The 27397-nt window shown below is 38.5% G+C and overlaps 2 protein-coding genes across 2 annotated transcripts in view; both read right to left on the bottom strand.

Moving 5' to 3' along the window:
• The window catches only part of Gdpd1 (glycerophosphodiester phosphodiesterase domain containing 1), a 48169-nt gene extending 35925 nt beyond the window's left edge, over positions 1-12244 (bottom strand). Inside the window, exon 1 of the mRNA XM_076870234.1 lies at positions 12026-12244. Coding sequence (XP_076726349.1) covers positions 12026-12167 — 142 coding nt within the window. The 5' untranslated portion in view covers positions 12168-12244. The remainder of the gene's footprint in view (positions 1-12025) is intronic.
• Positions 12245-14597: 2353 nt separating this feature from the next.
• Positions 14598-21242, bottom strand: Smg8 (SMG8 nonsense mediated mRNA decay factor). Its single transcript, XM_076869624.1, has 4 exons — positions 19464-21242; positions 17962-18107; positions 16830-17702; positions 14598-15045 (listed from the first exon to the last, which is right to left on the bottom strand). The coding sequence occupies exons 1-4, from the start codon at positions 21220-21222 to the stop codon at positions 14848-14850; spliced, it is 2976 nt and encodes a 991-aa protein (XP_076725739.1). The 5' UTR covers positions 21223-21242; the 3' UTR covers positions 14598-14847.
• Positions 21243-27397: the final 6155 nt, after the last annotated feature.

Here is a 27397-nt window from a genome sequence, read left to right as displayed (position 1 = left end):
CATGTGGAGCTTATAGTTTTTTTGAAAAGAAAGTGCCCTTTGAACTTAGTTAACTCTTGGTTAGGTGAAGTTAAATGACCTTGTTTCATTTCATTTTTCATGGTACTATGGATTGAGCCCAGGGGCACTCTACCACTGAGCTATATCCCCAGCACTTATTTTTATTTTATTTTGAGACAGTGTCGCATTATGTTGTCCAGGCTGGCCTGGAATTTGTTATCCTCTTGCCTCAGTCTCCCAAGTTGCTGGGATTATAGTCATGTACCACCATGTCTGGCTAGTCTCCCAATCTTTCTTAACCTTAATTTGTGATCTAATTCACTTTTCTTCTATGAAGCACTTTCTTATCACATGATCCTTATTAAGCACTCTCTTATCACATCAGAACACATGATTCTTTTTTTTTTTTTAAATATTTATTTATTTATTTTTTAGTTTTCGGCGGACACAACATCTTTGTTTGTATGTGGTGCTGAGGATCGAACCCGGGCCGCACGCACGCCAGAGGAGCGCGCTACCACTTGAGCCACATCCCCAGCCCCAGAACACATGATTCTTATGAAGCACTTTCTTATCACATCAGATTATAATGAGTCTTATTATATTTGAGTTAATGTTTTAGCCAAGCATGTGTGTAATCCCAGATACTAGGGAGGCTGAGGCAGGAGGATCACAAGTTGCAGGTCAGCTTTGGCAAGTTGGAGACCAGCCTGGGCAATTTAGCAAAACCCTGTCTCAAAATAAAAAGGCTAAGGAAATACACCTCAGTGGTAAAGCACCCCTGAGTTCAATCCTCAGTACTGAGAGAGAGAGAGAGAGAGAGAGAGAGAACACTTTGGTCACTTGGCCCCTTTATACTCTTAAATTAAAATTACTGAATGCAGCTGGGCGTGGTGGCACAGATCTATAATCTCAGCAACTCAGGAGGATGAGGCAGGAGGATCTCGAGTTCAAAGCCAGCCTCAGCAAAAGCAAAGTCCTAAGCAACTCAGTGACATCCTGTATCTAAATAAAATACGAAATAGGCTGGGGATATGGCTCAGTGGTCGAGTGCCCCTGAGTACCACTACCACCCCAAAATTACTGAGTATACTCTTAAAACTTATTGAGTACCCTAATTACATGGGTTATATCCATTAATAACTGTGTATTAGAAGTTAAATCCTACAAATTTATTTTTCTTTATTTGAAAATAACAACAAACCCAATACTTTTCAATCTTTTCCTTGTGCTGTGGATTGAACCCAGAGTCTGGCACATGTGAGGCAAGTCAAGTGCTCTACCACTGAGCTACAACCCCAACCCAATCCATTACTTTTTTAAATATACTTTTAGTTGTAGTTGGACACAATACCTTTATTTATTTTTATATGGTGCTGAGGATAAAACCCAGCACCTCACATGTGCTACGCGGGTACTCTACTACTAAGCCACAACCCCAGCTCATAAAGTCAACTTTTTTTGGTAGTGGTGGTGCTGGGGATTGAACCCAGGGCCTTGTGCATGCAAGGCAAGCACTCTACCAACTGCGCTATATCCCTAACCCCTCAATCCATTACATTTTAACATGACATTTTTATGGAAAATATATACTTTTCCAAAAAAAAAATTAATTAAGAGTGTCATTGTTGGGCTGGGGTTGTAGCTCAGTGGTATAATGCTGGCCTAGCATGAGTGAGGCACTGGGTTTGATTCTCAGCACACATAAAAACAAATAAACAAAATAAAAGTTAAATTCTTCAAAAAAAAGTGTTTCTGCTACACATTTTTGCAAATCTCTAGCTTAACAAAAAGCAGCTAAATTCTCATATCTGCTATATAAATACATACCTTCATACAGGTAAGTAGTTGGAAAAGAAAAAATCTTTTTTGGCAATGTATCAAGGGGCTGCAGGGGTAGTTCAATGGTAAAACACTTGTCTAGCATGCATGAGAGCCTGTTTTCAATTTCCAACACCAATGGAAGAAAAGAATAAAAAAAAGATACTGCCTCAAAATTCAACTAGTATTTATTTCTACAAAGTAAGTTGCACTGTAGAATCTGAACCACATCAGTGACCTCTTCCTACTCTATTACATGAAATCCCACTGGTCCATCATTAACTATGAATGGACCTTTCACACTTAAGATTTTATAACATTAAGCACTGGTCATATAGAAAATATTGATTCACTGAATTATGTTAATCTTCTAAGTGTTGACACATTCCAATATGTGATATTTTAAAAATCACATTTGTTAACATTTGATTTCATCAGAAAAGTCTTTAAGAAGTGGAAAGCTATCAAGTTCATGGTGGAAGATATTTTCTAAAATTCTAATTTTTGGCAAGGTGTGGTGACATATGCCTGTAATCACAGCTATTCAGGAAACTGAGACAGGAGGATCGCAAGTTGGAGGCCAGCCAGGACAACACAGTGAGACCCTGTCTCAAAATGGGGGTGTCACTTAGTAGTAGAGTATCCTGGTTCAATCCTCAGTATCAGAAAAACAAAATGAAAAGAAAAAAAATTATGTTTTTCTTGAAAACTCAAATTTAATTATTGTACTACATCAGTTAGATTACTTTTATGAAAGTACAGACTCACTTTATTCGTTTTCAAGAATATCTCTGCCAAACATTCAAGCCTGAATAAGTACAGTTGTTACTCATTCTTTAAAGTAAAAATGTTGTTCTGGGGGGCGGGGGAAACAGTTGATTTAGCTCACAACTCAAATGACTGCACAGTTTTTTTTCCTCAAAACAAACATCATGGGGCTGGGGTGGTGGCTCAGTGGTAGAGTGCTTGCCTAGCATGCATGAGGCACTGGTTTCAATCCTCGGCACCACATAAAAACAAACTAATGTATCCACCTAAAACTAATAATAAATAAATAAATACTTAAAAAATCATGCTTTGGTACTTAGAAAAGATGTTTTGTATAGACTCTTTTTACATTTTTTTTTTTTTTAGTTATAGACGGACACAATACTTTTATTTATTTTTATGTGGTGCCAGGGTCAAACCCAGTGCCTCATTCATACTCTCGGCAAGCACTCTACCACTGAGCCACAACCTTGGCACTTGTATGTATTTTTAATGTTGTCACACAGAATATTAAAAGTTAAATGTACTCAAATGTTGAACATGATAAAATAAATATTTTTTACCAATATTTCAAGGACTTTTTTGTGTGGTACTGGAGATTGTACTTGGCGCATGCTCTACCACTGAGCTACATCCCCAGTCCTTTTTGGTATTTTTAATTTTGAGACAGGAATCTCACTAAGTTGCTGAGCCTGTTCTCAAACTTGAGATCTTTTACCTCAATCTCCCAAGTAGAAGAATATTCTTAAGTGAAATGGACTTTTTTTTTTTTTTTAAAACTGTGAGTATATGATGGTGAAGAATATCTATTAGTACACTTGGTACCACTGCTTTGATTCATGCTGAGGCAATTGGAATTTTAACCCACCATTGCTTTTTCTTTCTTCTTTTCTTTTTGGTGCTGGAGATTGACCCAGAGTATCACTTATGCAAAGCATATACTCTACCATGGAGCATTAAGCCCCAGTCCTAGCCACTAGTGCTTTTGTAACATAAATGCAAATATCAATGCAGTAAAAAAGGTGAATAATGTGGGGCTGGGGCTGTAGCTCAGTGGTAGAACACTTGCCTCACATATATGAGGCACTGGGTTCGATCCTCAGCACCACGTAAAAATAAATAAATAAAATAAAGGTCCATCTACATCTAAAATATATTTTTTAAAAAAGGTGAATAATGGGGCTGGGGATGTGGCTCAAGTAGTAGCACGCTCGCCTGGCATGCGTGTGGCCTGGGTTCGATCCTTAGCACCATATACAAAACAAAGATGTTGTGTCCGCTGAAAACTAAAAAATAAATATTAAAAAAAATTCTCTCTCTCTCTCTCTAAAAAAAAAAAGGTGAATAATGTCTTATTAAAAATACTTTGACCTTGCAGATCCATGAAAGGACCTCAGGGACCCACAGGAGCTCACAGACTACACTTTGAAAACTGCTATCTTAAATAAATCAATAATGGTAAGTCAGAAGAGTGGTTTCCTTTGAGGATGGAGAGAGATACACTGGAATAGGGAATCTCACAGGATTCTAGAAATGTTGCATATCTCTATCTCAGAAGTAGCCACCTGTATGTATACATATGGGGATGGAGAATTTTTCATTTGTGACAATATCAATGAACCTGGAGGAGATGTTAGGTGAGATAAGCCAGACACAGACAAATACTACCTGACCTTACTTATGTGTAGAATCTAAGAAAGTGGAATTCATATAAGTAGAGAGTAGAATGGTGGTTACCAGAGGATGGCATAGGGAGGCTGAACCAGGAAAGGAGAAATGTTGCTCAAAAAGAGTCAAAATCCATGCCTATAGTAGCAGCTACTGGGGAGTTGAGGCAAGAAGACCATCTGAGCCCAAGAGTTTGAGACCAGCCTGGGCAAAATAGCAAGACCCAGTCTCATACAAACAAACAAATAAACATGTACATAGTTTCACTGACTTTCAGTGATACACCACACAGAAATGATAATTGTAATAAATAATAATATATTGTGTAATATTTCAAAATTGTTGAGATTTTAAATGTTCTCATCCCCTCGTAAATAAGTAAGGTGATACATTTGTTGGTTAACCTGATTTAATCATTTACATTGCAAACATCAAAAATCAAATTGCATCCTATAAATATATATAATTATTATTTGTCAATTTAAAATGTTTTAACTAAAAAGAGTATATCAAGGGCTGGGATATAGAACATTTGCCTATGATGTGAAAGGCCCTGGATTTGATCTTGACCAACACACACACACACACACACACACACACACACACACACACAGTGCACCATAATACATAACATTAGTTTCAATTGCTTTATTGATCACTTAAACAATAAAATAAATAAATCAAGCTGATTACTTAATGCTATTACATGTAAGCCTATCCTCCATTAAAAAAATCAATACCTTTAATTCTAAGGTTTATGTTTTAATATTCTAGGATAGTCATCTATATTCTAAGAAGGTTCTTTGAAGGCAAGTATTGGGGGAAACATCTATCCACCACTACCTCTGTAACCACCAAGTACAGGAAAAGTATACACCAGTTATTAGGTGGGGAAAAGAATGGAAGAAAAATTTTATCCTTTCTCTACTCCCTCACACACTCTTCCTCATAGGAGCAGAAGTGATTTAGGAAAAAGAGTTGCCCATCCATTATTGATTCAATCCTTTAGAGTCCTTAATTTGGAGCAACCCAAGCTCAAAACAAAATTTCTGTTCATCCATACAAAAGTTTGCTGCAGTAGGCACTAACAGTTCAAGGAAAAGGCCATTTTAAAGTTAAGTTTAATTAGAGAGGGGACTAGAGAGGACCCAAATCCTTCTGTTAGTGATAAATTTAATATTTTGACTTCTGTCTATCTGATGCCTGCATTTTATTTCTAAATGGGTTCCAAACTTGGGAGGGAAAGTAAGTAGTGCTGTTTATTAACTTTCTCAAATCTCAATAGTAAACCATGTCTCATGTATCTTAGACTATTCCACATAGTCGTGTTCAAGAAATGAATGTTTGCAGCAACTTGGGAGGCTGAGGCAGGAAGATTATAAGTTCAAGGCTAGCCTCAACAATTTAGTGAGGCCCTAAACAACTTAATGAGATCCTGTCTCAAAATAAAAAGTACAAAGGGCTGGAGATGTGGCTCAGTGGTTCAGCAAGACTGGGTTCAATCCCTGGTACAAACAAACAAACAACAACAACAACAAAAAACCCATATATATACATATATACACACACATACATATACACACACATACATACATATACACATATATGTTTGAAATTTGTTTCAAAATAATTTGGGTAAGAATGAGCAGGGATATAGATGAAATGAGACTGGGCAGAAGTTGGTAATTGTTTGCATATGGGTGATGGGCTCATGGATCCTTAGTTTTGTATATGTTTGAGATGCACCATTATAAAAAATTTCAAAAGATGCCTATCATTTGACCTTTTGGTTTGGGGAAAAGACATTTTAAAAAAGGACAGAAATTCAGTATTCCAAAATAAATTCCCCTACAGTCAACATAATTTTTACTACTAACATTTACATTCCAAGTCTATTTATGTCTTTTGTCTGTTTTCCAAATTAATTTTAATTATAATCCATTCAAACCTAAAAACTTAAGCATGCAAACATTATTGACATTTTAACCTACTGTATAAGTTTATTAGTCATTATGAAAATATTAAAAAGGTGGTCAAAGATATTAATAATTAACAGAAGGGCTGGTGTTGTAGCTCAGTGGTAGAGCTTGCCTAGCATGTGTGAAGCACTGTGTTCAATCCTCACACCACATAAAAATAAACAAATAAAATAAAGGCATTCTGTCCATCTATATTTACATTTTTTTTTAATTAACAGAAGCCAAAGTATGTTTAGCACTTCATATATTTCATTATAATTCTCACAACCATCCAATGGGGTTAATATTAAATATCCTCAGAAAAAAATTGCCTAAGATCATACATACAACCAATAAGGGGAACCAGGATCCAACCACAAGCAGTATAATTTCAGAGTCCATCACTTTTACTACTATGTTTCAGTTTTTATGTTACCATTCAATTTTATTTCAGGTTAGAGGTAAATTATCCATCTTGGTCTTGTTCACATGTTCTTCTATTTGTTTGTAAAGCTACAAGACAAATTCCACAGTGATGCTCATAAATTACTCAGACTCATATGGTGAAAGCCTAGAGAGTAACAAAGGGATTAATTAACAAGTATGATATTCTTCTCCAAGGAATTATTTAATGGCAGCTAGTCTCAAGAGTTCCTTTCTTTCCAATAATTGTCACATAATTAACAGAAGCAGTCTTGTCTTTAAATTTTTGTTTCTCCCAATAAAACAATCTTTACACAATTTCGGCCTCTGCAAATAACCATTCTACATACAAACAAATTTTTATTTTATTTTATCTTATTAATTTATTTATTTATTTTGCAGTACTAGGGATTGAACCCAGGGGCCTTCTACCACTGAGTTGCATCCCTAGTCCTTTTGTTATATGGTCATTATTGGGGGAAAAATACACATATATAAGTATATATATAATATACACACAAGTATACATATACATAATACATATGTATATATAACATATTATATAAGTATATATAGCATATATTTAAATATATGGCCATCACTAAAAATAAGTACATCTTCATTTACTAAAGTGTGCTTTATTAAGCAGGGTATTAATATTAAGCAAATGATAAATTACTTTGTTGCTAATAAGCCGTCAATAGGAATGAATGAGCCAAGTGAGGAAGAGTTTCCTGGCAATAAGAATGAAGGAACAAGAGCTGAAGAGAATAAATGCTGTGATGTGGAACATGTTCAGGTGAAAATGCAGAATGCTACTTCCAGTGACACTCAATTGATGCCTCAATTTTCTTCTTGCATAACCAATTAAAGTCTGGAACCCAGAAGAAGCTGAATATGTCCAAGAGTAATCCTTACTCTCAAACTATCACCTGCCAAATCAATCTGTGGTAGGAAGCCCTGAATGTGACAGTACTCTGCCTTTAGACCAACGTTAAAAGATGAAGAAAGGAGGGGATTAGATCAGTTGATGATACTTTTTAATTCTTTGGCCACTTAGCCCTAATTAACAGAGAGATAGTTTACTTTAAATTATTTCCTTGCTATCCTTGTTTCTCTATCTAACTCAGTGAGACACAACCCCAGCCCCAAATTTCTTACAATTAACACAATTTACTTATGCAGCTAGAAAAATATCTTAGAATATTAATAAAATTCATAAATTCATAGTATGATGAAAATGGTCTTTGAGACTACTGCCTACCCTCCATTTAATCCAGGGGTTTATCTTTGGCCCTATTGAAATTCTTTTATATATGTGATTTTTTTTTTTTTTTCTTTTCTGTGCTGTACCACTGAGCCACATCTCCGTTCTGGTCCTATTAGTATTTCATCAATTAAACAACAACAACAACAACAAAAATCTAGCACTAAGTAGGTAATTAACAGACAATTAACTGTTATTTTTATTATATGCCAAGTTGTGTATAAAGACTAGAGCCACAAGAATTAACGAATCTGTGAGGAACTCATGGTCTAGTAAGGGAAAAAGATCTATTAACAGATCCTATTGCAAGATTATATATGCTTGAAAGAAGTAACAAAGCCTACAACATTTAACTTTTGAAACAGAGTGTTTTCCATTTTCAAGAATAATCAATCTTAGTAAAAGGCAAAAGCATTACTTAAAACTCTGAAAACAGCCAGGTGTGGTGGTGCACTCCTGTAATCCCAGCTACTTAGGAGGCTGAGACAGGAGGAATGCAAGTTCAAGTCCAGCCTCAGCAATTTAGCTCAAAATAAAAGTAAAGGGGCTGGGGTTGTGGCTCAGTGGCAGAGCGCTTGCCTCGAACATGTGAGGCACTGGGTTCGATCCTCAGCACCACATAAAAATGAATAAACAAAATAAAGATATTGCATCCATTTATAAACTAAAAAATATTTCAAAAAATAAATAAAAATTAAAAATAAAAGTAAAAAGTAAAAAGGGCTGGGGATGTGGCTTAGTGGCAAAGTACCCCTGGGTTAAATCGCCAGTACAAAAAACAAAACAAAACAAAAAACAACAACAACAACAAAAAATACTCCGAAAAACAATTTTAGGGTGCTATTATTCCTTCTCAATCAACTGCAGAATTCAATTGTGGAATTCAATGTATAAGCTAACTTATATTTCTAAACAATGTCACAGGATTTTGTTGCTGTTTTGTTTTATGTTGCATTTTGTGGTGCTGGGGATTAAACCCAGCTTTTTGCACCCACAAGCTACATTTCTAGCTAATTTTTAGCAGTTTTAAAAGTGTTTTCTAAACTGGCATACCCCTATATTCCCAGCTATTGGGGAGGCTGAGGCAGGAGGATGGGAATTCAAGGCTAGACTGGAGGATGGAAGGGATGGGAGTGTAGCTCAGTGGTAGAGTGCTCCTGGATTCAATCCCAGTAGCTAAGTTAAAAAAAAAATGAATAAAAGTGCTTTTTATATACATCATCATAACAATACAAAGAGGTAAGCAAGGCAAATAGTTCTCATTTCACAGAAAAGTACACTAAGGCTTGTTCTAATTACTAGTAAATTCAGAATCTGATTCAGGTGGTTTAATTCTTTATCATAATGCTTTTGTAGTACACATAAAGTAGTAGACATTAGAGCTTCCAGTTATACCAGTCCAGGTGCATATACTTTATATACACAGAATACTCAATGTTTCAATACTGGAATGGCCATATATCTGGATTACAAAAAATATTAGGTATTTGCAGTTAAGGAATAGAGAATAAGCACAAATGTGAGCAATTTGCAGAGACAAATGAATGCTATCATCAGTGTCCAAGACAAAAACTGAAGAAATTAAGAGAAGACTATTGGGCTGGGTTGTGGCTCAGCAGTAGAGTGCTTGCCTGGCACTGGGTTCGATTCTCAGCACCACATAAAAATAAATAAATGAAGTATAATTTTTTTTTTTAAAGAGGAGAATATGTCTGTCCATCTCTCTTTTTGGTACTGGAGACTGAACCCAGGGATACTTTACCACTGAGCTACATTCCCTGCTACTTTTAATTTTTTTATTTGGAGACAGGGTCTCACTAAGTTGGTAAGGATCTCATTAAATAGTTGAGGTTGGCCTCGAACCAATCCACCTGCCTCAACCTATGTCTCTTATTTGCCAGAGACTTAACATCTTGATTTACAAAGTATGTTGTAGTAATTATTTCCTGTTCTAATCTTGATTCAATGGTATTATTTGGAATACATATTCAATAAAAGTGTATTAAGCTAACATACAGGAACTTAATACAGTTCTGGGGAACCATCACACCGGCAAAACAGATTTTGAGTTTGCAGATGTTTAATAAGATTCCTATGAAATGTTGTTAGATTTTTGAGCATCAAATATTGTCCACACATTTGCAAATAATAAATGGAAATTTTTAATAAAAGGATATTGAAATGACTTAATATTCAGGGAGAAAATATGTTATAAGTATTTCCAACAGTGAGAATTTAAGGTCTAGCTTATCCTGAATTTGATAATTGCTGTGATGTTCTAGCATGCATAATTAATATGCATTTCTTTCTCTTTTTAAAAAAAATTTTTGTAGTTGTGTATAGACAGAATACCTTTATTTTATTTATTTATTTTTATGTGGTGCAGAGGATCGAACCCAGTGCCTCACATGGGCTAGGCAAGTGCTCTACACTGAGCCACAACCCCAGCCCAAATGACCTTTATTTTATTTTAAATATTTATTTTTTAGTTATAGGTGGACACAATATCTTTATCTTATTTTTATGTGGTGAGGGATCGAACCCTGTACCTCATGCATGGTAGATGAGCACTCTGCCTCTGAGCCACAACCCCAGCCCTGGTCTTAATTTTAATTTAGAAGAAATACATGTTAGGGCTGGAGCTGGAGCTCAGTGGCAGAGCACTTGCCTAGCATTTATGAGGCTCTGGGTTCGATCCTTAGCACCATATAAAAATAAACAAATAAAATAGAGGCATTGTGTCCATCTATAACTATATATATATATATAAATATAATTAAGATCATTCATAATGAGGTTTTGGTTTTGATTTGGGGTTTTTAGTTAAGGACACCTTTTGTAAATTAGTAAACACAACTGCAGTCTATATTGCGGATCCCCAGAATTGGACTACTATTACCATTGAAAATGCTTCTAAGGCAACAACTTGAACAGTAAAAGTTGGTCCTTGATTCCAATGATTAAAAGCACAGTAGTAATTATGTCATCCTACAATTTAACCAGTTAAACCAAATAAGCAGTAACATGACATTTAGCCATCAACTCTTTAGATTGTGAAGTCCTAGAATTTACCATTACACTGAAATTTCAAGCAATTTTAACCCTGTGTTACATCTATCCCTAAAGAAAAGTTAAAAGCAATTAAAATAATCCAATTTCACTACATATTATACATTATGCTTGAAATGCAATGTAGTCATATTATTACACAATGTTGAAGACGCAAAGATGTGGCCTGTTTTCTGGGCAATAGGTGGGCTACCTAGGATCCTTAAAGCAAGATACTCTTCCAAAATAGCCAATCTTTGTTTTCTTTAAACAACACTATCGTATCATAAACCAAAATGATTTTGTCTTTAGAAAATCCACGTTTCATTCTGGGGTGCAAGGTGGTGCTTTAAAAAACAAAACAAACAAAAAAAAAAAAACAGGTGCAAGGTTTGGATCCCTGGAGACCAGGATAGTCCATATCCCTGTCCTATTCAGCCCCAGCTCAAATTGTGACCTTGGGAAATATCCCAGGATCTGGGACTCGGTTTCTCTTTTTAATTATGAGGGCTAAATTATAAATGAGTGGGGATGGGACCAGCCCTCAGGCACCGTAGACAACCAGGTTGAATCTCGCTCCAGGTACACGCTGATCCTCGGCCTTGCTTGTGGCCCCAGCTCTCCCCAAGCGCTCAGCCTTCGGCTTGCTGGTAGCATTGTTCCCGGTTCCCCGCCATGGGTACCCCAGGATTTGCACGGCGCTTCCCTCTTTGTGCCTTGCTGCCATGAAGGGACCTTGTGATCGTTCTCCCATCAGCTAAGAAACGATCCATCTACCCTTTATTTTCATCTTGATCTTTCTCCCCTCAGAGAACCCCTGACACCGCTACACTCCAAAGACCCCCGCCGGGGCTCTGCCACGAGACCCCCCACCTTCCCTCCCTTCAGGAGAACTTCCCTTTACACCGCCTTCGCCACCAAAGGAGCCTTCTAGTCTCACAGCCCCGTTCTTCCTCAAACTCTCATGGATTTCCATCTGGCTGCCTTTTGCGGAGCTCCAAAGGAGCCTCAGATCTCTTCAGAAATAAAGCCTCCCCCACCTCCGCCATCGGGTTCTGGGGACCCCTCTCACCTCCACGGTGAGAGATGTGTTTACTGAGGAATCGCTGCTTCTTTCTCTGGTGCAGCAAAGTCGGGTATTTAAGCAACAAGAATGAGGTCACCAAGTACCCTCCTAGGGTGGAGAGAAGGTAAAAAGCCGCGGTGGACGACATCTCAGTCACCGTGTGGGAAGTCACCCACCTCCGGGGCCTCTGAACCCCGCTGCTGCGATCGCAACGGCTGCGGCGGCGGCGGCTGCTCGAGGTCTGCTCGCCCCCAGCTGGTGCCAAGGGTGTAGCGCAGTTGTTCGTGTCAGCCCACCACGCACGCGCAGCCCGACCCTATCGTCGGGGCAACAAAGGGGCTCCCACACGCAGGCGCGCTCCGGCTGCTAGGTACGAAAGGGCCTGCGAAGGTCCTTCGACCAGCATCAAGCACCTAGCAGGTGGCGGAACGCGCAGAGATTTGAAGACGCTTCCTACTGAGGCAAAAACTTGGAAACCTGCCAGCTTCTTTTTTTGGCCTTAGCTAGAGCTAAAAAGGTTGTTCAAAGGGGATCCTCAGGAAACTGACGTATTTGGAAAATCTACATCAAAAGGGAAAGATTCCAGGGCGCCGTCTTAGCCCCTCCTCGAGAAAATGCAATGAATTGTTATCGATTCCTTGTGGGTACTCAAGAAATACTTGTTGATCTGCAAATTCTTTTAAAATAACGAAATTTAGGGCGGAGGATATAGCTCAATGATAGAGCGCAGCTAGCACAAAGCCCTGGGTTCGAGACCCAGAATCCCCCCAAAATAAAACTTTGGCAAGGTTTTATCACTTCCTAGAAAGGCTGGAATTAAATTCCACAAGGCTCCTACTAGTTTCCTTTACATTCTACACATTCCAAACTACTAAAACACGAAGAGCAACATTTCAATGCAAAACAATTCAAAGCCCAGGGTTTTGTTGTTTTATTTTTTACTTTTCAAGCTCCTGGGGTCAAGCAGTCCTCCTTTAGCTGAACCCAGCTACCTCTGTCTTGTTTGTTTTGGTACCAGGAAATGAACCCAGAGGCCCTTAACCTCTGAGCCACTCTGAGCCACATCCCCAGGCCTTTTTATTTTAATTTTTTAATTTTGAGACATGGTCTCGCCAAGTTGCTTAGGGCCTGGTAAAGTTACTGAGGCTGGCTTTGAATTTGCGATACTCCTGCCTCAACCTCCCAAGCCCGTCCTACATATTTACATATATATTATATAGAAATACATACACACACACATATATACATATATAAATAATAACAGCTTTAAAAGTAGCAAGATGTGTTAAATACTATTATTTTATGCATGTTGAAACTAAAATCTCCAATTCTATTGGTCCTGCATTTCAAAATCAACGTGTCTAGGAAAAGATAATTACACTAAAGTTTTGGTAGTCTTTCATAGTTAGTGGTAACATGTCACCAATTAGATGGTGATGTGATGGTAAATTACCATTTGATGCTGGTAAAAGTTACCATGCACTGTTAAGATTTGTATCACTTAGCCAATTGTTTCACTGTATAGGAATTTTAGAAGAATATCATGCAATAATATCTTGGATTAAAGTGTTAGTTAAATCCTGTGAAGTAGCTCAAGTCTATAATCCCAGTCACCATGGAGGCTGAAACAAAAGGATGCGACCTGACTGCAAAAGTGGGAAGAGGGGAGGGCAGCTGGGGATGTAGTTCAGTGATAAAGATCCCCTGGGTTCAAGTTCCAGTACCCCCACCCCGCAAATTTAAAATTTTAGTTAGATAACATTAATTTGAAATATGGTATATGGGAGAGGGGAGGCTGGAGATGAGGCTCAATAGTACAGGTTCAGCTTCCTAGCTTGTAGGTCTTGTGTTCCATCACCCAAATCAGAAAGAAAGGGGGGGAAATCTTATCAGTCTAAGAATGAAATAATAAGAACAAAAAAATCTAATAAGGTATTAGAATTATGAGACAAACAAATGTGTTGTTTTTGCAATCAGTCTTCATATCATGGATCACCTAATGTTAGAGTCTGTAAACAAGTCTGGATGGCGCCTGGCAAAATGCCAGAGGGAGTGGTTTGTGAAGTAGCAAAAGCGAGCCATTAAGTGTGGAGATTCCTTATTGGTTGACTGATGTATCTAGTTTATGCTAATTAAGATAAGCTGTGCAAAATGTATAAATACCTCTGTTGTCCTACAATAAAAGGCTCCTACTCCTGCTGTATCAATCTATACAAGTTGTTTGACACCGCCCCCCGCCCCTTGCGCAGTGCCAGGCCATCCTGACTTGTTTACAGACTCCAACAACCTAACTTTATTATTTATTTATTTATTTATTTGCAGCACTGGGGATCAAACCCAGGGCCTCCTGCATGCCAGGAAAATGATCTACAATTCAGCCACATCCCCAGTTCCCCAGTCCTTATTTTGGAAATAATTTCTGGATTTTTTTTTTTTTTTCCCCTGGAGCAGTGTCTTAAGGATAATACTGGTTAAAATATAATTTTAGCAAAAACAGTTTTGGCTCAACATGGTTATGCAATATTCAGTTATGATAGAAATATGTATTATCATGGACAGTGAAACAGAAACAAGAGAAAACAGAGGTATCAACATGTATTTTATGGCTTTCTTCTAGAACATCAAATTTTTATTAGCAAGAATAACCCCATTTAAAATAAATATCAACAAAATAACGAAACAGTAGAACAATTATTGTCCAAATACTGAACTCCTATAACCAAAACAGTTTGGGTTTTGGAAACAGTGTACACATACTTAAAAAAGAATCCCCCACATAGTAAAAACAAAACCAGCTTAAGTTTAGGACTGAACTGGCTGGAAAATTCTTATTGTGTCACTGCTTTAAGAACCCCACGGAGCACCTTATAGCTCATTAACTGCACATTTTCCTTAGGAGGGAAACAAGGTCCTCTCTCAGTCACATATGCATAAGGAAATCTCAGAACCCAAAGGCCATCTGGTGGGAGGGTGATTTCTTGTTTTTCTGGATAAAATACTGGACATGGTGGTGGACCTGGTTGAACCTGAAAAACATAAGTAATATAATTATTTTTTGTTTCTCAAGAAACACCAAAAAGATAAGTACTTCCAACAAATGATAGGTTCAAAGAGCATGTAAGAGGCAGATGTAGATGCATATACTGATACACCCCTGTAATCGCAGTCATGCACAAGTTTGGGTCAGGGTAGCAAATTTGAGTCCAGTCTCAGTAACCTAGTGAGACCATGCCTCAAAATCAAAGTTTCAGCTTGGTGCAGTGGCACATGCCTGTAATCCCAGCAGCTTGGGAGGCTAAGACAGAAGGATACCAAGTTCAAAGCCAGCCTCAATAAAAGTGAGGTGCTAAGCAACTCAGTGAGACGCCTGTCTCTAATAAAATACAAAATAAAGCTGGGGATATGGCTCAGTGGGTTGAGTGCCCCTGAGTACATTCCCCAGCACTGCCCTCCCCCAACACACATACACAAAAAGTTGAGAAACAAAGAAGTGTCATCCCTGTCCTCTCTGAGGGCCTACTCACTCCCTTGAGGGTGCCCCCACCAATTACTTTCTTCTTTCTTTCTAATAAACTTAGACGTACTTTTTAAGTCTTATATTTTGCTTGAAATCCCCTAATGCAAGAGCACAACAGGGAGAATACACTTCAATCTCTGGTAAAATCTTAATGCTCTCCATTGTCACATATAAGATTAGGCAGAAAGGAGCTGGGATTAGTGGTAGAGTACATGCTTAACATGTGCAAGGCCCTGGGTTTAGCTCCGAGCACACACACCTAAATAAATAAATAAAAAGAGATTAAGCAGATATGAGTACACACCTAATTCATATTTAATATTACATTATTTATTCTCAAATATTATCCTGATTTTTCTACTGAGTTTTTAACTTCAAGCTCTATTTTTGAACCAAATTATGTGAACTAATGGAATAAACTAATTGAAATACCTAGCATTTTCCAGTTACCATAAGGATGGATAAAATAAAATGCCACAATTTCTATTTTTAATTTTTTTTCTTTTTAAAAGAAAAGGTTTCATTATGTTGTCCTGGCTGGCTCCAAACTCCTAGGTTCAGGTGATTCTCTTGCCTCAGCCTCCCTAGTACGTACAGGCATGATCCATTCTGCTGGGCTCCCACAATTTCTCTTTTAAGAAACAGAATATCAGGGCTGGAATTGTGGCTCAGTGGTAGAGTGCTTGCCTAGCACATGTAAGGCCCTGGGTTTAATCCTCAACACCACATAAAAATAACTTAGGACTGGGGCTGTGGCTCAGTAGCAGCACACTTGCCTGGCATAGATGAGGCACTGGGTTTGATTCTCGGCACCACAAATAAATAAATAAAATAAATATATAAAAGTCTATCAACAATTTAAAAATATATTTTGAAAAATTAACTAAATAAAGGTATTGTGTCCATTACAACTAAAAATTAAAAAACAAAAAAGAAACAGAATATTAAGCCAAGCAAGGTGGCACATACCTATAACCCCAATAACTCAGGAGGCTAAGGCAGGAGGATCACAAGTTCAAGGCCAGCCTCAGCACCTTAGCAACATCCTAAGCAACTTAGGAAGATCCTGTCTCAAAATAAAAACTAAAATGGACTGGGGATATAGCTTAGTTGTAAAGCTCCCCTGGGTTCAATCCCAGTATTAAAATAAAAAAGGTAAAAAAGGTACTTATATTTTAAATATTTGTTTAATGAAATAATTTTGATATTATATAGTATTTTAAAAAAATAATCAAAACAAGCATCAATATTTTTTTGTTGTTGTTTGAGGGCAGGGAGGGTTGCACTTCTTACCTGAGGCATTAGTATTATCTGCAAAGGAGCATCAGGAACCACAACAAAAAGCCTCATAAGTTGAGCATAATGTGGTTTTAGCCCTCTACCCTGAGATGATGACAGAATATATAAGGGCATATCACTATTTAGGGCTTTTAAAGCTGACTCCTTTGGCCCACTACCCATCACTTTCATTATTTTGTCAGGTCCTGAGCACATGAATCTTCGACCTCGAGAGTCTTCATATTCAAAGCCCACAAAAGCTCGAGCTATGTCATCTCGGCGCCTTCCTCTTCCCATTACAACTGCACTTCTCTTTCCAGGAATAGCTTTATTTGGAGCAGGCCAAGAATTTGTGTCTAAGTCGCCTTCATCTTCAGCTCTAGTCCTGATGACAATATCCCAAGGCATAAGATAGTTTGTTCCTGGAATAAAGCCCTGTTGATCCAAACCTGTATGAAAGTTATAAGACTTAGCAGGGCCCAGTTTAACCAAAGACCAGCTGGAGAATTTGGGTAGGAGACCTTTTGGGCAATTTGAATGTAGCATGCCTGGGAGATACTCAACTGTGGATGCCTGCCGATCTACCAAGTTTGGTCTCTTCTCAGATTTTACTTCTCCTTGACCATGAACTTCAGGATTGTCTCCTCCTGCTTGGGGATCAGCTGGATAGGTACCTAAACTATCTGTGGATTGGCCCAAACTCAAAGCTAAACTCAGACTTGTGCTCTCTCCTTGAGTTTGAGGTTCTTTTTCTTTAAGTTTATCAGAATCTGAATCTGGAGGAGCAGGAGAGGATTCATTTTTGGCAGGGGCAGGATCTGGAGTACTGGGTTCAAATACTGGGAAATTGATATGATCCAATTTTCCACAACATTTTTCTTCCAGAAGCTATAGAAGGGGGAAAAAAAAAAAAGTCCTGTAAATTTTTAATTTAAAATAACATTCTTCACCCTAACAAGTTAAGATCCATCAATATGTGATAAGTACATGTAAAGAATCTGCTCTTATTTATATATCGTGCTGCAGTTCTGTTTTTCTAAGTATTCTGCTTCTGAAAATATGTATTTTTATTCAGATATTTAACAAAAAAAAAAAGAAGAAGAAAAGAAAAAAAGTCAGAGAGGAAGAAGAAAAAAATGAAGTCTACCTGATAAAAGTCATAGTTAGCTGCCTTGATATCAAAGGGATCATCTCGAGGTGCCTGTTTCCTTCCACAGTTACATGCACCAGTAGATCGAGCTCGGCTATTGTGATACAGAACAGGAGGGTTTCTATCAGCCTCTGGTTTTTCTCCTGGAAAACAGAACAGTCACTATAATTTCATAAACATGGGCAGAATCAAGGTTCCTTTGCATTCTGTAACATGGAGCCCCCAAATTCTCCAAATAGTTCTTTGGAAATAAGAACACACACACACTCACTTTGACTAAATAATAGAAGAAGTGTAAGCTACAAAAAATATATTTTTAGTCTTGTTTTTTTGTGGTGCTGGGAATGATACCTAGGGCCTTTTGCATGCTATACAAGCAATCTACCACTGAGCTACATTCCCAGTCCTAATTTAAAATTCCGAGTTTCTCAGTTTTTTCCTCTACTGTCACAATTACAATGACTTAACACTTCACTGTATTCATTTTAATGCAAAAAATACTCCAAAATAAAAAACTTAATACAGGGCTGGGGATGTGGCTCAAGCGGTAGTGCGCTCGCCTGGCATGCGTGCGACCCAGGTTCCATCCTCAGCACCACATACAAAACAAAGATATGTTGTGTCTGCCGATAACTAAAAAATAAATATTAAAATTCTCTCTCTCTCTCTCTCCCTCTCTCTTTAAAAAAATAAAAATAAAATAAAATAATTTAAAAAAATAAAAAATTTAATACAAAAAAATCTGAAGCTGGGCTGGGGTTGTGGTTCAGCGATAGAGCACTTGCCCTGTACCTGTGAGGCACTGGGTTTGATCCCTAGCACCATATAAAAAATAAAAAATAGAGACTGTAGCTCAGTGGTAAAGCGATTGCCTCCCAGGTGTGAGGCCCTGAGTTTGATCCTCAGCACCACATAAAAATAATAAAGATACTGTGTCCATCTTCAACTAAAATAATTTTTAAAAGATAAATAAAAATTAAAAATAAACAAAATAAAGGTATTCTGTCAATCTAACATATACATGTATGTGTGTGTGTGTGTATATATGTATATGTATATATATATATATATCTCATCTAAAGCCAGATGCAGTGGCACACGCTTGTAATCCCAGTAGCTTGGGAGGCTGAGACAAGAGGATCACAGGTTCAAAGCCAGCTTGAGCAACAGAGAGGTGCTAAGCAGCTCAGTGAGACCTTGTCTCCAAATAAAATATAAAATAGGGCTGGGGATGTGGCTCAGTGGCCAAGTACCCCTGAGTTCAATCCCTGGCACACCACCCCCCAAAAATCTGAAGCTTTGTATTTCTTAATAATTATCATAAGGAAAATAAGAAATTAATCATGGCTGATATTTCCATTTCCAGCAGGAGATAAAACTTACAGCTGATTCACCTACATTTCTACAGGGCTCTTTAAAAAATATGAATACATAGTAAATAAGAATAAAAACATAGCTCAAAGTTTTGATTTCAAAATGCTGAAAAAAAATTTGGCTACCTGATTTAGGTAATGAGTGAAATTTATGTACACAGTGTTGATCAGTTAAACTCCTCTCCTCACAAAGCTGATGGCCATTGCTCCAAAATTTGTAGCAGTCCTCATGCAATTGCATGGCATATTTATGAAAGGCTGGACCTCTAGCATGTTGACTGTATACTCGAAGAGCCTGGGCAAGTTGATTCTTATGGACAGTCATTGTATAATTGTGAGGCAAATTTGACTGGTAGGCACTATGAGCCATGGGTAAAGCTTTTTGGCACCGATTTTCTGAGAATTTTGTGTCAATATCCAAAAAACCTTCCAGGACTTTAATACTGCTTAAAATCTTTGATGTTAACTCCCCAGTGGGTGATCCCAAGTCCTCTTCTTTTCCATCAATAGCCACTTCATAGAGTTTTGCAGCTGCTGAGATCCACTTCTGATAAGTGGGAAGCTCAAAATGAGAAGGTTGTGGGTTCCTCCCCACACTGTCATCAAAACCTTTCTTGCTTAGGACCAGTTCCACATGTTGCCAAAGGAATTCTCGAAGAGTGAAATCCACTAGCTGGCCTGAAGAACTGGAAGCACTGCTATCAATGTGGAAGGAAAGTTGTTGTCGGCTATGCTGCCTCATCACCTGATATCGCCTAGGCCCAGAAAGGGGTGCAGGCACCAGCAAAGATTCGGAGTCTTTCACCGTACAATGACTCCTTAGTTGGTCCAGCAACATGCCTACTGGGTCTTCTTCCTGGCTGCCAGGGACTATGTACACAAAAGCTTGATTGGCAGGTACAGTAAAGAGGCAGTTGATACTTTGATTAGTCAAGACTCGACTCTTACGGAAGATTCTATAGATCTGATCCTCCAGGGCATGCTGCAGTCTTCTTTTGGGAGAATGCTTCTTGGGCTTGTCTGGATGAGCTGTGTCTTGGTTTCGAGGGGGTTCTACCTTGAGTGCTCCATTGAGTTGAAAGAGGAAAAGAAGTCTAGGTGGACAAGGTCGGCAGTTTAGCTTCCAGTCTTTGCCAACTGGACAATCCTTAATAGCTGCTTTGAGGAGGGGCAGTACTTTCTGTCTTAGCCCATCCAGTGCTCTGAATACTCGATCATAAGTTATATCAAAAGAACAAGTGGGATGGACAAGGAGCAAGATGTGACAGACGGAGAAAAGGTAAAGGAGACTGAGGCATTGTAACTTCTCCTGATGCTTCCAGAACTCATGTGCTTCTGCATGAGGTAAAGAGAGGCCTCCTCCAGCTTCCCCACTCTGAAGAGCCCGACAAGCCCGCAAAAGCTGGGAATTGTCACAGATAGAAGTAAGAAGAAGATACAGAACTTTGCTTTCCTGATTGTAATAGGCCTGCAGAAGGCTGAAGTCTTGAGAACCTGGCTCAGTTCGGTTGCCTTCCACCGCGGCTACACCTCCCCGAACTGGATCCCCGGCTGCAGCCCCTGGGTCCCCGGCTCCACCTGCTTCGCCGACAGCACCAGTTTCGGTCTTGGTTCCAGGTCCCGGATCCCCGGGGTCTTGGTGGCGAAAGAGGGGGAAAACCTGTCGGTCGCACACCGTGTTCACAAGAGAGAACTTCTCGGAATTCAGGCGCAGAGCTGTCTTGCCAAAGATTCCCACTACGCAGATCTCATCCTCTCGCCAAGGAGGCTCCGGTGCGCCAGCCGCGTTCCCTCCGCCTTCGGGAGGGGACCCTCCGGGACTTTCAGAGCCCATCCAGGCTGAGGCTCCCATTAGAAGCTCTCGCAAACTGACAGGACCCGCCATGGTGGAGCGTCTTCTTTCAACTCCTTCCGGTCCTCCCAGTAAACCCAACCGGCTCACGTCCAACGGCGAAATAGTTCTTCCGCTGACTCTGTTCTTGCTCCTTTCTCACTTTGGTTCCGCCGCCTGCTCCTTTTTTATGCCGTGGTGTTCCCAAATTCTACATTTCCTCAATTTGAGACCGTAAATCGAAATTTCTTTAATTTGAATTGAGATGTAAAGAAGACAATTGGAGGCAGTTCGCATTCCAAAGAATACGAAAACGCTACTAAAGAAGAGTGTCAAGGGGCTGGGTTTATGGCTCAGAGGTGTGCTCCCCTAGCATGCTTGAGGCACTGAGTTCATCCTCAGCACCTCATAAATGTAAAATATATTGTGTCCACTTAAAACTGAAAAAATAAATATTAAAGAAAAAAAAAGAGTGTCAAATGATTTCTAGCAGTAGCAAAGGTGTTCAGCTGGGCTCGGTGCACGGCCTGAAGTGCCACCCTTAGACTGAAACATGAGGATCACTTTATCCCAGGAGTTCGGGGCCAGCTTGGTCAACAAAGGGAGAGACCTCGTCAGGAAGAAAGGGGTTTGGGAAGGACGAAGCGTGTGTGTGTGGGTGTTTGAGGGAGAAAGAAATTGGGGAGGTAGGGATTGGGAATTTAGCTCGGTGCGATTGCCTAGCACCCTCAACCTTCGGGGTGGAGGGATAAGGGAGGGAGGACTTCATTTTGTAGAAACTTACTACCCCAAATGTAGAATTACCAGGCGAGATGACGCAAGCCTGTAATCCCAGCGATGCTGGAGGCTGAGAAAGGAGGATCTCAAATTCAAACGCCAGCCTCAGCAATTTAGCGAGGCCCTAAGCAATTTAGGGGAACCCTGCCCTTATATAAAACATTTTAAAAGGGCTGGGATATGGCTTAGTGGTTGAGCGCACCTAAATTCAATCTCCGGTATGGGGCTGGCGGCGGGGGGAGCGGGGGGGGGGGGTATGTAGAATTGCCACTCCCCCACACACATCCAGACCTATGCATTTTGGCCAAATCTAGACTAGTTTATACACTTTACAGTTTAACAATCACCACTCTAGAAGCATCTTTCAAAGCAAGGTGAAAGGAGGAATTAGTTCATATCAAAGGAAAAGAAACCAGTGATTTTTGAAACATTTGTGGAGAAAAGCTTAAAATAATTTCTCAGACTTGGAAGAATATGTACTAAAATGTTAGCTGTGGTGGGATTTGTTTATTAGTTTGTTTATTTATTTATTTATTTTGCGGTTCTGAGGATTAAACCAAGGGCCTCATGCATACTATACCACTGAGCTACACCCCCAGACCTGCCTTTTTTCCCCAAGGGAGGAAGTGTCTCACTATGTTGCCCAGGCTGTTAAATAACTAACAAACAGTTTTTGTTGTTATTACTGCTGGGTCTTTTTTTTCTGTGTGTGTGTGTGTGTGTGACTAAGAATTGAACCCAGGGACTCCAGCACTAAGCTACATCCCCAGCCAAATGTTATTTGTTTATTTGAGACAAGGTCTTGCTGAATTGCTTTGAGCCTTACTAAATTGCTGAGGCTGGCCTTGAATTTGAGATCCTTCTGGCTCAGCCTCCCAAGTGGCTGAGATTACAACTGTGTGCCACCAATCCCAGCCCAGTCCTGGAATTGAACCCAGGGCCTCATGCATGCTAGGCTAGTATGCTATACTACTGAACTATATTCCCAGCCCAAATTCATTTTTGGTTATTTATTTATTGATTTTTTGTGGTCCTGGGGATTGAACCCAGGGGCTCTCTACCCTTGAGCCACATCCCCAGCTCTTTTTATTTTTTGAGACAGGAGCTCACTAAATTGACAAAGCTGGCCTAGGAATTTGTGATCCTCCTGTGTCAGCCTCCCCAGTAATTTGGGATTACAGGCATGGGCTACTGTGACTGTCCCATCCCCTGCTGTTTTTGCTTCTACATATCCAAATCCTTTCTTTGAAGTAACATGAAAAATTCTGTATGTTTATTCAAATAAATTAAGTTGTGATTCTCACCTTGTAGATTATTCGAGATGTTCAGTATGTGACTTGTTCACATAAGATCATTTTAAAATTCTTTACAGGTTTTCCCAAGTAAATAAAATAGTTAAGACACTCTTAAAGAAAATAGGAGCAATAGAAAGTCTCATACTTTACTGAAAAGACTGTGGGTTAGTACAATCACTTGGGAAACCAGTTTGGAAGTATCTAAAAAAATGAAAAATATGTACACTTTATAACCTAGCAGTTTCATCCCTTGATAGCTATACTAGAATAACACTTATACATACGTACATGTTCAAGAACATTCATAATGGCATATGTGATTCATAATAGTAAAAACTCTAAACAAGTCTAATGTTCATTAACAATAGAATAAATTAAATTTTCAGGTAGCAAAATAAATGACTTCTTGCACTATAATGGTTATATGGTTAATTTGTGTGTGTGTGTGCACATGTGGGTGGTATTGGGAATGAAACCCAGGGACTTATGAATGCAAGCACTCTACCACTGAGCTATATTCTCAGCCCCACATGGTTAAATCTTAAGAATAAATGCTAATGAGCTATGCCTGGTGGTGCATGCTTGTAATCTCAATGACACAGGAGGCTGAGGCAGGAGGTTCCCAAGTCCAAAACCAGCCTCAGCAATTAAGCAAGGCCCTGAGCAACTTAGTGACACCCTATCTCAAAAATAAAATACAAAAAGGGCTGGGGATATGGCTCAGTGGTTAAGCAACGTGGGTTCAATACCTAGGACTCTCCTGCCCCCTCCACACACACAAAAAAAGAAAAATACTAATGAAAGAAGCCAGAAAGAAAACAATATTGTCATATCATTGATTTACATGGAGTCCCAATCTAAGCAAAATAAACCATAGTATTTAGGGATGCATACTTAGAAAGTAAAAGCCAGGAACTACTTTTTGTAATAGCAGGTCAGTGGTTATTAGTGAGGAAAGGGATAACAGTTGGCGTGGGACACAGGCAGCACTTCAAAAGGTTTTTATAATGTCTAATTCTCAGTGTTTACAGAAGTCTTTGCTTTATAATTTGTTAATTTATGTATCTATGTTTTATTAACTTTATGTGTTATATTTCTTTTTTTTTAATGTTTATTTTTTAGTTTTAGGTGAACACAATATCTTTATTTTACATTTATGTGGTGCTGAGGATTGAACCCAGTGCCTCTTGCATGCTAGGCAAATGCTCTACCACTGAGCCACCACCCCAGGCCCATATGTGTTATATTTCTAGTAAAAAAAGGTAAAAAGAAAAATACCAAAGGTTTTATTGATTTTTATTTAAAAATATAACTAAATGCACCTTGGTTGTTTACATTATCTACCATTCAGGGTCAAAATGAACATTGGAAGCATATAATAAGAAAAGTTTAATGAAGCCATATCATTTATATAATACTCAAATAGTTACAATATAAAATCTGTCATAAAAATTACTAAAAGATGCGACATAGGGCATATTTTAATACTGGTACAATAGCAATAGCAGCTTTGCAAATGTTTATTGATTTCTAATGCAGTTTTATTATGAACTTTTATCCCACAAGAATAATCAAATCACTTAGATACACTAATACAGTATATGGTAGTTTATTGGTACTATAAGTGCCCCATAAAATATTATGTTGTTAACAAATACTCAGCTACTTTTTTTCTCAGTCATCATTTTCTTTATTTATTTATATACTTTTTAATTGTAGACGGACATGATACCTTTATTTTACTTAACTTATTTATTTTATGTGCTGCTGAGGATCCAACCCAGTGCCTCACATATGCTAGGCAAGAGCTCTATCACTGAGCCACAACTCCTAGCCCTTGCTTAATTTCACACAATATAAAAGTTGCTAACATATTTAGAAAAAAATTAAAAAAAAAAACTTTTACTCTTGGGGCTGGGGTTGTGGCTCAGCAGTAGAGCACTCACCTAGCACGTGCGAAGCCTTGGGTTCGATCCTCAGCAGCACATAAAAATAAAAAAATAAAATAAAGGTATTGTGTCCAATTCAACTAAAAAATAAATTAAAAACAAACAAAAAAATTTTACTCTTGGAAGGCTAGGGGAGGAGGATTTCAAGTTCAAGGCCAGTCTCAAGCAACATATTGAGACCCTCAGTGACTCAACAAGACCCTGTCTCAAAATAAAAAAATTTAAAAAATAATGACTAAGGATGTAGCTCAGTGGTAAAGCATGCTGGGTTCAATCACCAGTACCAAAAAGCAAAACAAAACCAAAAAAAACTTTTCCTAGAAATAGCTATCCCTTTACTATCTGTTTTAATTTATAAATGTTCTTTAAACACAAATGTAGGTCTCATAAACAGAGAACTGCCGCGTAAAGTGCTAAAAATTGTCCCCAGGTCAGCTTTCCAGTCTGGTGACTTTCTAACACTCTTATTTGGCGTTTCAAAGCAATATTTTTCTGGGGAAATAGAGGCATTTCTGGGAAATTGCTAAATTATCTTTCTAGCCTAAGCTAACTTGAGGATATTTCAAGGATATCTTTTCGGGCTGGGGATGTGGCTCAAGCGGTAGCACACTCGCCTGGCATGCGTGCGGCCCGGGTTCGATCCTCAGCACCACATACAGACAAAGATGTTGTGTCCGCCAAATACTAAAAAATAAATATTAAAAAAAATTCTCTCTCTCTCTCTCCCTCTTTCTCACTCTCTCTCACTCTTTCTTTAAAAAAAAAAAAAAAAAAAAAAAAAGGGATATCTTTTCCATAGCTGCTTACTGTCAGACTAGAAAGTTCAGAGAAGATCTGAAATCCTTGTTTCCTATGGATGAGGGGGATCTACAGAGGAGGGTATCAGCATCAAAGGTATTCCTGGGGCTGCGGATGTAGCTCAGTGTAGAGTGCCTACCATGTATAAGACCCTGGGTTTGATCCCCAGAACAGGGGGAAGAAAAAAAAAAAAAACCTAATCCTGTGCCTTTGTGCCTTTAGTCAAACCCACCATAATGAGAATTCTCTGTTCCATGATACTTAGCACATATGTGATGGGAATCCTGGCTGAAGCTATAGCAGACATATCTGGAAAACTGGGGGCTCCCAAATATACTCTACAACTTTGCATGGAAATGACTAATAAGATTGCTAAGTAAAATGTAAGATGCTCAATTAAATGTGAATTTTAGATAAATGATGAATAATAATAAAAAAAAGTTTAGTTTTTCAGTGCTGTGGATTGAACCCAGGGCCTCACCTGGTTGCCTGGCAACCCTCTACTTCTGAACTACATTTCCAGCCCAGAGTTTCTTGCATTCCTCTTTGCCAAATCTGACAACTTTAGACTGGAAAGAAAGAAAGGAAAACAAAACAAAACCAAAAACAGTGGGATGTGCATTATTACTACTATTGAATACACAAACTAGTGAGGACAGGGAACCAGGGACAGGGACATCAAAGAATCCTTTGCAGGGTATTGTGGAAAGCTGAAGATTCACAGTGAAGTTTTCTTTATTTTATTTTTTTTTTATGTTGAAGTTTTCATGAAATTTTTATTTAGTTATATACATATAGGCTGGGGATATAGCTCAGTTGGTAGAGTGCTTGCCTCACATAAACAAGGCCCTGGGTTCAATCCCCAGCACCACACACACCAAAAAAAAAAAAAAAAAAAAAAAGTATAGTTATATACATAAGCAGACAGCAGATATAAAAGCAAGGAATAGAAGGACTGGGGATGTAGCTCAGTGGTAGACAACATGCTTAATAAGTGTAAGATGCTGTGTTCAATCTCCAGCACCAAGAAAAGAAACAAAAACAAAAACAAAAATAAGAAATACCTCAGATTTCTGTGCATTAGTTAGAACTACTTACCTAAGGTGCTATAAATGGTACATTCTATTTTTTAAAAAAATTCTGTAGTTGTAGATAGACAGAATGCCTTTATTTTGTTTACTTTTATGCTCTGCCACTGAGCTACAGTCCCAGCCCTAATTTTATTTTTTATTTTTTTTAATGTTCTTGAACTGAGGATTGAATCCAAGGATGCTTTACCATGGGGCTACATCCTCAGTTCTTTTAATTTTAATTTTTTTTTATTTTGAGAGAGAGACTTGGTAAGTTGCAGAGGCTGCCTCAAACTTCAATTCTCCTGCCTTAGCCTCCCAAACTGCTGGGATTATAGGT

This window comes from Callospermophilus lateralis, chromosome 11 (genome assembly GCF_048772815.1).
Source record: "Callospermophilus lateralis isolate mCalLat2 chromosome 11, mCalLat2.hap1, whole genome shotgun sequence".
Taxonomy (NCBI): domain Eukaryota; kingdom Metazoa; phylum Chordata; class Mammalia; order Rodentia; family Sciuridae; genus Callospermophilus; species Callospermophilus lateralis.
Note: the sequence above shows the minus strand (reverse complement) of the source record. Positions and strands in the feature narration are given on the sequence as shown.

Excerpts from the sequence above, each read along its gene's own strand:
- Smg8 (XM_076869624.1), bottom strand. The coding sequence starts at position 21,222 with ATGGCGGGTCCTGTCAGTTTGCGAGAGCTTCTAATGGGAGCCTCAGCC. Across the intron at positions 18,108-19,463 it reads TCACTCATTACCTAAATCAG|GAGAAAAACCAGAGGCTGAT; the intron begins GTAGCCAAATTT and ends TCTGTTTTCCAG. Across the intron at positions 17,703-17,961 it reads CTAACTATGACTTTTATCAG|CTTCTGGAAGAAAAATGTTG; the intron begins GTAGACTTCATT and ends CCCCTTCTATAG.